Source organism: Hippocampus guttulatus, chromosome 9 (assembly GCF_054856545.1).
Source record: "Hippocampus guttulatus isolate MCC_2025c chromosome 9, RoL_Hgut_1.0, whole genome shotgun sequence".
Taxonomy (NCBI): domain Eukaryota; kingdom Metazoa; phylum Chordata; class Actinopteri; order Syngnathiformes; family Syngnathidae; genus Hippocampus; species Hippocampus guttulatus.
The window spans coordinates 2,221,795-2,233,408 of NC_141269.1; the positions used below are offsets into that span (position 1 = coordinate 2,221,795).

At 42.2% G+C, this 11,614-nt stretch overlaps 1 protein-coding gene across 5 annotated transcripts; it reads right to left on the reverse strand.

Moving 5' to 3' along the window:
* Positions 1 to 350: 350 nt before the first annotated feature.
* On the reverse strand, positions 351 to 11,553 carry arfip1 (ADP-ribosylation factor interacting protein 1 (arfaptin 1)). 5 transcript variants are annotated; one of them, XM_086120320.1, is made up of 10 exons: positions 11,518 to 11,539; positions 9,279 to 9,592; positions 7,453 to 7,554; positions 6,818 to 6,926; positions 6,365 to 6,466; positions 5,256 to 5,368; positions 4,766 to 4,987; positions 3,827 to 3,984; positions 2,823 to 2,997; positions 351 to 2,671 (listed from the first exon to the last, which is right to left on the reverse strand). In XM_086120320.1, the coding sequence occupies exons 2-10, from the start codon at positions 9,588 to 9,590 to the stop codon at positions 2,516 to 2,518; spliced, it is 1,449 nt and encodes a 482-aa protein (XP_085976446.1). In that variant the 5' UTR covers positions 9,591 to 9,592; positions 11,518 to 11,539; the 3' UTR covers positions 351 to 2,515. The 5 variants fall into 5 exon arrangements, with proteins under 5 accessions (XP_085976446.1, XP_085976445.1, XP_085976449.1 ...); XM_086120319.1 differs by lacking the exon at positions 11,518 to 11,539 and adding an exon at positions 11,169 to 11,511; XM_086120323.1 differs by lacking the exon at positions 9,279 to 9,592 and having other exon boundaries at positions 11,518 to 11,553.
* Between the last annotated feature and the right edge of the window lie 61 nt (positions 11,554 to 11,614).

Consider the following 11,614-nt stretch of genomic DNA (forward strand, 5'->3'; position numbering starts at 1 on the left):
GCATATAGAAATCTGATTTGCAAATATAAAGACACATCATTAACATGATCAGTGTCTTCATATAAATAAATACCATTAATGGCTAATTGTTACATACATACAGCACAAACTGGTAGCCCTTCACATTCATCAGTTCCAAAAGGGTTGGTGAACATAAAGGTTTTCGTAGCTACCATGAGAGGTAATATATAAAAGGATATCACTATTTAGACAAATTCCTCACAGCCTTTGGGTGGATAGTAGGTGGCATCAAGATGGAAAAATGGACGGCAAAAGTTAGCTGGCAGTAAATATCTTTCCCAATCATGATCGGTCATATGATGTATCATAAATAGCACGCAAAGTCTAGCTAGCTCAAACTACCTTTGTATTACCACTGTACCAATATTGGTATTTAGTCCCAACAGCAGCACAGTAGCGTTGCTTCAAAACCTTACAGATAAGCTGCTGTCCCATGGAAAATAAACCCCAAACAGAGTGAAAAGTGTTGGCAGCCAACTGTCTTCTGACACAAAACATAAACATTTGAATTTCAATGTCTGTTTGAAAACAATAAAAATCCTGAAAAGAAAGATGATTATTTTCTCAACTTTTTTATACTGTGCACATGACATTCAAAATCATTTTAAACCCAACACATTTTCCAAGTTTCCAAGTTCCCCCCCCCCCATACAAAGATACGCTTTCACATGCTAGCACTTAGCATATCAATCAATGGAAGTCTTCAGGGAAAATGTACTCATACAGGACTACAGGGCATAAACTAGGCAAAATTGCAAAGATATAAACCTTTTTTCAGATATCATAGTTGGAGTGTCAAACCAGAGTCACACTAGCAAACTATAAAATGTCAGCGGTAGAAAATTGAGCAAACGAGAGACTGGTAGTTATAAATATGAGTGTTTGACGCACTTGCTTTTTAAAAATATACTTTTTTTTTTAAACTGATAAATCAAGAAAAGTATTAGCAGTTTAAAGCGGAGTTATGCTGGTCTTTCAAAATTTACAATAAACAATTTTTAAAATAATGTATTTTGGGGTTTTTTGTATAATCTATCAGACGTAACCTTTCTGTAATTCCTAAACATATGTTTCATGTGGTGTTTTAAAAAAAAATCTACGTGGTGACGTTTCGGAAGGAGTTTGTATTTTGGGGTGAAGTTTTTTTTTTTTTTTTTTAACAATTAGCATGCAGCGCATAAGGAAGCAAAGTTAAGGCACATTTTATCAAAACATTTAGCAAGTCCTTCATTTTCTCTTGAAAAAGAAGACGCCAAAAGTCAGGACATTAGATTATAGACAAGCTATGAGGAATTGCTTGAAAGTAGCCATACAATAATATGTTTGTTGGAAATGCTCATAGTTGTGACTGTAATTGACACGTGTCTTGAATACAGTAATCCAACTGTTATACAGTATATTACGATGCAAGAGTACTGCCACATTAGCATAGCATAGCCCCGTGACCATAACATAGCATACAGTTTGTCAATAGAACATAGAGCATTTGTAAGATTAAACATATCAAACAAATGAGTAGGAAATTATGTTGGGTGGTGAGCTTTAGAAGCCTTAATATTTCATCCCTTGTGTTTCAATGCTTAGTTGCGCAAGGGTAAGCGATTGTTTTCTAGAGAGATCTAGTTTTGGCAGTGCTTGTTTCTTTTAATCTGCAATTTACATTTTCTGATATGATTGTCATGCTAAACTATGCTAACAGATAGCTTTGTTTGAGCGGTGTCCAACGTGTCACCTCTGAAGGATTTAACTGGTTTACAGAAAACTGAAGTTGTGTTTAGTTAGTTGAGGTTAGGTTAATCGCGTCAGCATAGCAGGGAAAAGCATAAAAATTGCAAATAAAATAAAGCATCTAGCGTCGAAAACTTGAGGATTTGTGAATTGGTTTTAGATGGGCTTGTTTCTTGAAATGTGAAAAAAAAAACTACTATGCTATGCTAACTGATAGCCTTGTTTGAGAGGCGTCATATGTTAACTGGCAAAATAATGTTACTGTGTAGTTTTCTTTCATGACAAAATGTAAGGATCGGGAAAAATGTGCTGGTTAGAAGAGTCCTCTAACTAGCCTACTTTTATCTTTTTTTTTTTTTTACATTAGCTCAGAACCATAAATGTGTGTTAATCACTATAGGAAGAGGCCTCCGCGGCTGTGAGAGAATTGCATGGAATGTTAATATTTGTCTCTCATAGTCAAAAATGACAACAACAAAAAAAAAAACGCCATTTCAATTCTGTTGGATCACAACATTCATATCGCTGTTATACAAAAAGGCATTTTTTTTACAGCTCCCTTAATGCGTTTAACTGCAGTTCAATGGATTTGTCAAATGTCAAAAGTGCATTTTTTCCCCAAAGATTGTACCATTGAAAAATAACATCTTCATGGACTCGAGCTTTTTTGTTGCTTAAAAAGATCGTTTTGAAAGGCCATCATTCCTGACAGGAGAGAGGAGCGTGGCTTTTCCCTGTAGTTTTCACTTTTAGTTTAGACATTTCCTTAGTGCTCCTCCAGCCAAGACGGACGCTCGCCGCCGGGCACTTTCAACTTGATGTGGAACTGCTTCAGCGTTTGCTCCAGCTGCTGTTGGTTGCCCGAGTAGTATGCAGCAATGGCGTTGTGGAAGAGGATCAGCTGGTTGTGCAACACCTTCACCTAAAATGACATCAATAACAAACAATAAGTGCAGTTGGAATCTTTACATATTATTGTACTAAACACGGTTTTTGATATGCGACATTGATAATTCCGCCTCTGTTTGAGCCCGGAAAAACTTTGAGAGAGAAAGAGGCCTCTTTTCCCCAACCTTGTTCTCCTCCAGGAATTTGAGCTTGACAGAGACGTCATTGCGCATCTTCTCGTACTTGTCGCGGTGCACCTGGAACAGTTGCTGAGACTGCTCTATCTTGGGTAGGGTGTTGGCGTCGCGCGGGCCCAAGTTCAGCTCCTCCAGATCTGTGCGGTATGCGTCGTACTCCACCCTGTCAGGTGTACGTCGGACATCAAAGTTAAACGGTGTGAAATGGAATCAAGTGTAACCGAGTTAGCGTAGTGTAGCAATAACGCAGCTGGCTTCACACTCGAATGTTTCGTCTTGAGTCTGGGTTTCATTATATCAACGTTCCACTGTCTTAAACATGGCTTATCAGTCGCGCACTAAATGTGTTCCAACACAAACATGAACTGCACACGAAGAAAAGTTTCCATAACTTAAACCTTTAAAATCTCAAATGCATCAAAATCTAGACGGCCCAACCTTTTTGTGGAGAAGGTCACTGCTTGATCGCGATGGTTTGACCACTGGGCGCATCTCGTTTTGCACCTTAACGGACAGCATTTTTGTGGCACCGCCCATTTTGTTGTGTAGAAAATATTGGAGCTACCAACGGCTGGAAGAGCCACAATGCAACTTTTAAGTAGTGAAGCGAGACAAATGACGACGTGGGACTGGAGAATTGAATCATTCTCTTTGAAAGCGTGTTACTCGCCAGCGGCCAAACTTTGCGCTGTTAGAAAACCACAGTTGCTTGTTTAATTTCAAATGTAGCTTGTAGCAAACGTGAGTAACTTCATTCACTCTGTGATCTGCATTATCCACGACCCCAGTGCACTCATACTGATCAATGGAGATTTCGGTCTCTCTCATAGCCAGCAACAGGAAATTAAAAAAAACTGCACCTCATGTGTGAAAAGCGCCAGGGAGCTCTGGTGTATTTTGAATAGTGCATACAATATTGTTTGGTTATTTATGATTGCTGTCATTTATATTTTGTTTTGCCTATTGGGTCTTGGTACCGCTGAGCAGATTACCTGGCAATCTCGTACTGCTTGATGTTGATCATGGTGTCCTCGATGGTTTTGTCCACAAGGGTGTTGATGCTGCTGATGAAGAAGTTGATGGCACCCAGCAACGTTTCCCCATTTTTGGACAATAGCTTTTGGGTGTCAGCGTTGTAACCAAACTCCTCCTGAAATGGAAATAAAATAAAATAAAAATCTGTGATGAGCAATGGTATCTAATTATTGAAAATGTTCCAATCAGGGGTTCGAGCTGCTGATACCAATCACATGGATTTGGTGTAAAAATTTCAAACAATTACCCATTGATGTGGAATAATCGATTAATCTTTGGATTTTTTTCCCCAACTAAATGACAATTGATAAAACAGATTTTAAAAAACAAGACATGTTAAGTTTCTATCCTTTTATCTTCAAAAACTAGACATTGCTTCAAATAGTCATTGCACATACACAAACAAATTATGATTCCGTTGCTCGGTTGGACTGTAGCATGTCAGGAAATAGGGTGAAAGATACCCAAGTAAAAGCAGGTGGTTGCAAATGTCCTATACGGATTAAGACGCATACGGTCCCATTTAAAAAAAAGAAATCAATCTTCTTTGTATTTGAAATAACTTTATTCTTTGATGTTATTGAATATAATTTTTTTTAAATCCACATGATTTAACATTTTAATTTATATTTTAAATGCGCATTAATAATAATTCCATCAAAAAAATAACATTGAAGAATGAGAACTGATTATTAAACTTCTACTTTTAGATACGTTTCAAAAACCTCAGATTAGCAGACCCATTTTTAAAATCTTGGTGCTTTTTGCGCCTTTCAGCTTGTTCCTTCAGGGCTCACCAAACCGATTCACTCGTTTTAAATAAATAGATACATAAATGAATGTGGTCTTTGAGCACAAGCGGATGTCCACCCCTACGCTTAGAAAAAGGCACTCACATGAAGTTCGGGTGTTTTGAGGCTGAGGTCGGCGAAGGCGTCGCCGAGCTGCCTTTGCGTCTGCATGATCTGCGCCAGCTGTGCGGCCAGCGTTTGCGCCAGCCTGATGACGTTCTGGTACTTGCGCTTGTTGTCGCGCAGCACATCAATCTGGGCCTCCAGATCCAGATCTACCGTCTTGGAGCCACGGCCGAGCTTCTCCGACAGAATCTGACGGGTGCACTGGAAAAGACGGCCTGTTCAAACACCAACTGAAAAACAATGCGGATAGCTCATCTCTCAATTTATTCGATTTTACTCAATTGATTTGAATTATGATAGTAAATTTGATAAATGACAATTAAATCAACTCATTGACCCTAAAAATATATAAATAAATCATCTCATTAAAGATGGAGGTGCCATTATAGCTCGATTAAGGGGACAAGAAAAAAAATGGGGCGGGGGGGGGGGTGTCAAGCCAGCCAGCCAGCCAGACTGACTGACTTACTTTGTAAGTGTTGATGCTCCACTTTCTGACAAGGTCTAGTTTCTCCATGGTTGGACTCTTCATGTCGTCCGACAGGACCAGTGGTCCACTCGATGGCTGCGTGTTGGTACCATCTGTGCGATTGATAAGAAATATGAATATAGCGCTTGAAAATTTGTTTCGGCTAAATGCTGCAGTGAGGGAGGCAGAGAGTGCTGGTGAACAAAGATGATTGAGGAGTAGCACCATTAGTCAAATCGTTAATCGTAGCACAATCAAGAGCAATAGCATACTGAGCCCTAAAACTGATATGCAGGCAACAACAAAAACAGAATGATGTTGGTCATGTTAGTTTTTCACAAATTGTAACGTAGCCTCAGAATGTTCCCCCGTGTGGCGCTAACTTGCCAACTTTTGAATCGCAAACCGCGTTAGCCTGGGTGATGTTCCCTTTCCAACTTTAGTAAACTTCGGTGACATTTTGCTTGGTCACGCCGCCAATTTTCGGTGATGTTTGCCTGCCAATGGTGGGAAACTTTTCATCCAATTTGATGACATTTGCTTCCCAAATTGTTGAAGTTTGCTTGCTAATTTTGCCAACTTTTCAGTCATTCATTTTGGAGACGATGAAGGCAAATGATATTGTTCTCAGATAACATTTTATGACTAAAACGTTTTTTAAAAGCTACCTAACAGGGATTTCAGCAAACTGTTGTGAAACCGCCAGATGCGAGTATAGTTCCAACCCTCGTGTTTAAATGTCCAACAAACGTTTAGGTCAGATTTTGGTGGCTAACCTCCTAACACATCGTTAGTTTCAGAGCTCATGTTTTGCAGGGACAATAGTTCAAAGCTGCTGCCACCGGCTTGTAAGTTGTTGACCCAAGTCACACGAATGTTTAGGGATCTAGAGGTTTGGATCACGGTGGGCCAATGACCATGATCAACAAAGCAGATATCAATCAAGCCCAGTCTTGATGCAACGGATATTAAGACTGATAAAGAAGGCGATTCGAAATGGGAGCGCAAGCCTGCGGGGATAAAGACAGCGGGTAAGACCAAGAAACAGTAAGGGGAGCATAGCCTGCGATTAGTTTGCGTGGCTATCCCTGGCCCGTCACCGTGGGTACCTGTCTCCGCCTGGCTCTCGCTGGAGGAGCGTGCCAGGCGGCTTGCGACAGCCGAGCTGGGTGCAAAGGGAGCCACGGGGGACGCGGGGAGGCTCGACGACCCTGGGAGATAGTCACAATTGGCGTTGGGCGTTTTTGCATCGTCAGGAGTTTCGCACTGATTTCCCGCGTTGGTTCCTTCTAATTTCGATGACGGCCACTAAACAAAAGCCTGCGTGGGACCGGTGTCAAACACACGGAAAATAGCCATGGCAACATGGATGATCTCTCCACAGAGAAAGAGACTCACATTTGCACTTCTAACAGGAGAATGAAAAGCAAAGGAGATTCATTTAATTCAAATGATGCCTGCCTTTCGAAATACATGGTGGTAAAAAGACACGAAACAAAATCTGTTTGTTGCGCAGGTCCTTGCCAATTCCTCGATAAGCAACGCTCATCCAGATGATTTACCTGTATACGGACCCGATTCAATGATCCCTTCTGTCGTTGGTGCAAAGTTGCCGGAGGGGACGCAAGACTCTGGAAGGTCTGCAAATGCCGGCTTCCCTGGGAAAGAGTCCTGTGGAAGAAGATTCAAATTTGACTTTGAAGTAAGAAGTGTGTGAATGCAGAGCACCGCAGTGTATCTTACTACTCGTCGTTTAGGAAAATCTAAAAGTTCGGCAAAAAAATAATTGGCGGTCAGAGTCCAACAAGACGCAACCTCCAGACAATGTAGTCAATGTGGTGTTGGAAGCAGAAGCGGAAGTAATTGCAGAAGAAGACGATGGTATGAGGAGAAGCAGTAGTCGTGGAAGTTTCCCCCAAAAATAGGAGAAGCAGTCGGAGAAGTCGTGAAGAGGTAGTGCTAGCTGAAGAAGTAGAAGTGGTACAAGGGGCCCATAAAGTCTGCGCACATTGTCCTCTGAGAAATTACATGTATAGCAACACTTGATCGAATTGGAATATGAACAAATAACATCATCAACATGATTTCCAAGTTTTGGTAAATAGTAGTCGAAGTAGCAGTAGTCTTCATGGTTGCCGTTTCGCCGACACGGTTGCCGTTTCGCCGTCAAGGCTGCGGTTGTGGTTTGAGGCCTCACCCTGCAAAACACATCCTCCGGGCTCTGGTCCAGGTCTCCGTTGCTGGTGACTGCGATCTCAGCGGCCGAGCTCCTCTGCGATTCCTCAGCCATGGCGTCCTCCTGTGATTGGGAGGACAGAATCCCCTTCGAGTTAGTGACAACATCCCCAGGATGGTGTGGCGGGTGTGGGTTGCCATCTTGTGGATGTTGACCACGAGCGGGGTTAAACCACTTGAGTATGGGCAAACCGATGGTCTCCGCCAGACGTGACATCATGTTTTTTTTCTTTGAGTTTTGACAAGCAGACATGACGAGTGTCAGGTCTATGAATTGTGAAAAAAAAAAATGAAGGCGAAATCTAGACGAAGACCTCGGCATCTATATGCTTCACCGTAGACCATTATTTTCTTCATAACCGCGAATGCAGATGATTCACCTTGTCAATGACTGATTACTATGGACCATGACCAGCAAACGGGCTACCTGAGAGCCAAGAAGCAAGATGTGGGTCCGAGCCTGAAGTGTGTGTATATATATATACAGGATACATACATGAAAAGAGTTAACTGGATCAAAAGGAAACCCACCTCACTAAAACAAAACCAAAGTTCATGACTCCATGGCGAGAAAAGAGTTGTACTGTTGCAGCCAACACTTTAAGTACAGCGTCACGTGACCGGCGCATAAATACTGAAAGGGCCATTTGACGGCAGCATGCTGGTGGGAGGCAGGAAAGGAAGAGGATCCGACAGTTTAACTCGTCCAACCGCCAGCAGGAGATAAGGCGACCTTGCGCACCGTAATCCTCTCAGGTGCGCAGTTGTAGCTGGCTGTCGCATGCACGGCCCGCCAAGCCGCAGTGTATTATTCACTCAAGCAATGCTAATATATAAGATATGGATTGAAGATTTGAGGTTGCAGGCTCTACTCATTCTTGATTTGATTTGATTTGACTTTTTATTTGGTCTCCCATAGGAGAAACTTGTCTCGGAGGACATGCCAAATGTTTATTAAAAAATAATAATAATAATAATAAGGTGCAAGAAGCTGGCTTCCATTTTGTCATTTACTCGGAACATCAATCAAAACCAGTTGTTCTTGACTGATGGCCAATTCGAAATTGTTCGACGCTTCACGGGACAATATCATATCCTAAGGTTATACGGTATATTAACAATATAGTAATAGATACTTTGGCTATTGTGTGCCTGTGAAAAAGTGACTCTCGTTAGGTCTGGTATGTTGACATCAATTCAACAGACATTAGCTCAAATCACAACAATGAGACGCTTGTTCATCGGCGTGTTGCCCATTACCATAGAATCTGGACATCATGTTGATGCCAACGATACAGACACGCCTTATCCCGCCGGTCATAATTACAATGCACGTGACGTAACTTGATGAAGGAAAACAGGTGGAGGGAATTAAGTCTCTTGGAACGTGCGGTTGAGGAGTCCAAACACATTTCTCATATATTTCTTTTTTTTGTGTGTGTGTGTGGGGGGTCCAAAACCCAAGATTAGATCAGTTTAAATTCCAGTTTAAAGCGAAGAACCAGGAGCATCGAAAAAGTAGGGAAAGCAATAAAATAAATGTTTGCGGTCACGACACACAGCCAAACCACAGAACAGCAACACATAAACCAGCTCTATTGCTAACACCCCAAGCAATACGCAGCGGAGAAAGCTAGAGCTTCTTCGAGACCAAAATCACATCACAAAAGCCAATCTAAGAGGAGAGTGATTATGCAATCGGAGGGAACAAGAGAAACCACCACCATAAACCAGAAACAGGAAGCGCTAAAAGGATCCCGACTGCTCACAAGTGAATGTCAACGTCACCTTTCTCCGAGTGCCACTGTCTTCACATTCCTCTGCTGTGTCCACAGTAGGGTGTCCACCATTTTCTACACTGAGGACCTCATCCCCGCCCTGGACAACATCCTCGTTGCTGCTGACTGACTTATCCTCAGCGCTGTCTATACTAATGTCATAGAGCACATTGTTCCCTGATGGGCTATCGCTACTGTCTGCATTTGTGGGAGACGGTGGTGGTGGTGACGGGTCACCAACACGTGGACTCTCCTCGGCTTCCATGCGAGGGTCCTCAGCTGAGGTCTTGCCCGATTCTGTGTCAAGACTACCCTCAGACATCCCTGGAAATAGACAGACAGGAAGGTTATGAACTGGTCCTTGAGGTGCTAAATGATACCTACCTCGGCCTCGAGATCAATACATGCTTGAAGATTACAGCCGAAAACATATACACATAGGGTGATAACTATGTAGTATTCTCGTGTGCCGCTATGGAACTCTAGTTTTGTGATCAGAGCGCAGAGGCAGCTCTGACCAGGTGTTGGTAGTTCCAGAAACGAGCGCAAGCAGAAGTATAATAGGGAGTTTATAATAGGGAGTTTTGAGCCGGTGTGGATGTTGACACTGCCTACTTCAACCATATCCAACCAAAGCGGCTCCATGTCACGCACCAACAGTTTTGACATGGCGCAGCACAGACAACCACATTTTTTCCCCAGGAGGAAACTAAGTACCAACAGAGCGCGCTCCCACCGATGTCCAGTACTTACACGAACAGCTGGTTCTGTGGTCATCACCACAGAAAATCAAAATCGATGCCTTCCTATGATACCAAAGCCTCACGTGATTTGCTGAAGTCTCATGATATATGCTGCATTGGCACACTGTCTAATTTGTTCCGAATACTTTAGTGATTTTTTTGGAGGGGGTGCATACTACTACTACTACTACTACACTAAAATGTAATTTTCCAGTTGGAGCAAAAAACTATCAGTGAAAGAAAACAAATCAGTAAAAACAACAGTTAATTTAAAACAATGCATATTCTTCGTGTTCTTTTGATGCTCAGCTTCCATGCCGTTTCATACGGGCTTTACTGAGGTTTGCATGACATTTGTCTGGAATGTTGTGCAATTTGAAACGCTATACTTTACCAAAAGAGTGGATCAACTTTCTAATTGGTGACCTGGACATGGGATTGGGGGAATTGACGATACAGTACACGTCAGGCACACACTGGAAATAATTGCACATTCGAGTGGAATAAAGACGTCACCGCGCATTTTTATTTTCTTGTTGCAGTCACACATTTTAACAAGGCAGTAAATTATACATTTTGTTGCTGGATTGTAAAGTTTACCTCCTGACAGGAAGTTCGGACACCCACTCCCTGGTTTGAATCTCAAAGTTCAATAAATGTAACACCGACTATAAGAGAGTTTTTCAATGCTTTTGGGGGTCTCAATGTTGCCACATACACAATATGGAGTCATTTAGCCTTCACGTGTACAACTTAAAGGGAAAGTTTCCAGCATAAAATGTCTGTTTTCGTAAATTACCACGTCCAGTTATCACCATAAAAACGCAATACCTTCATGTAAATGCGATGTAATGATATTACATTTTAATTGCTACAGTAATAATTACCACACGATAGTCCCTGAGTTTTTTTACAGACGTTCCACGACGTTGACGTCGGTTAGCTTAGCAACATGGGTAGCTAGCGAGCTAAGTCAAGCTAACTAAAAACTAGTCATTTTTTTCGCCAGTTCGAAACGACAAGAGGACACCCCCACCCCTTTAAAAAAGATTCGTGTCCTTCCCCAGGTTCGCCACATAAATGGTCACACGTCATAAAGAAACAAATGAGTCGGTGTGGGTGTGTGGGGTTTAAAAAAAAAAAGTGGTTAACCATACCTGTCAACGGCCGTCGTGGCTAATCACACAGAGTGTCCTAAACAGCAGACTGGTTCTTCTGACCCAATAAATACAAATAAATGCGTGTTTAACGCGGTGGTCGAGTCCCAGCTAGTATACCGGACTTGGAGTTCGGACCCCGGAAAAAGTATTGAACTAAAAAGGGCGACGGGTGGACCATTTGTTGAATGCGCTCTCCCCCTACTGTTAAAATCTACAGCTTGCAAGTTTAAGGCCTGGTTCCATTTCTTCGAATTTTAAGCACTCCTTTGGTGGAATTGAGTGGAGGTGTGGGTACGATCAGACGCGTAAGCGAGGTGTAGTTAGTTTGCTGTCGACCATAAATTACCTGGTTCGGTTTGTTGTCTCGCCCCCCCCCGTACAAAAAAAAATACATTTCCCACTATCCGCCGCGGTTCCAGACGCAGCGTCACGTCACAACGTCA

Excerpts from the sequence above, each read along its gene's own strand:
- arfip1 (XM_086120320.1), bottom strand. The coding sequence starts at position 9,590 with ATGTCTGAGGGTAGTCTTGACACAGAATCGGGCAAGACCTCAGCTGAG. Across the intron at positions 6,467-6,817 it reads TGAATCGGGTCCGTATACAG|GGTCGTCGAGCCTCCCCGCG; the intron begins GTAAATCATCTG and ends ACTATCTCCCAG. Across the intron at positions 2,672-2,822 it reads AATTCCTGGAGGAGAACAAG|GTGAAGGTGTTGCACAACCA; the intron begins GTTGGGGAAAAG and ends ATGTCATTTTAG.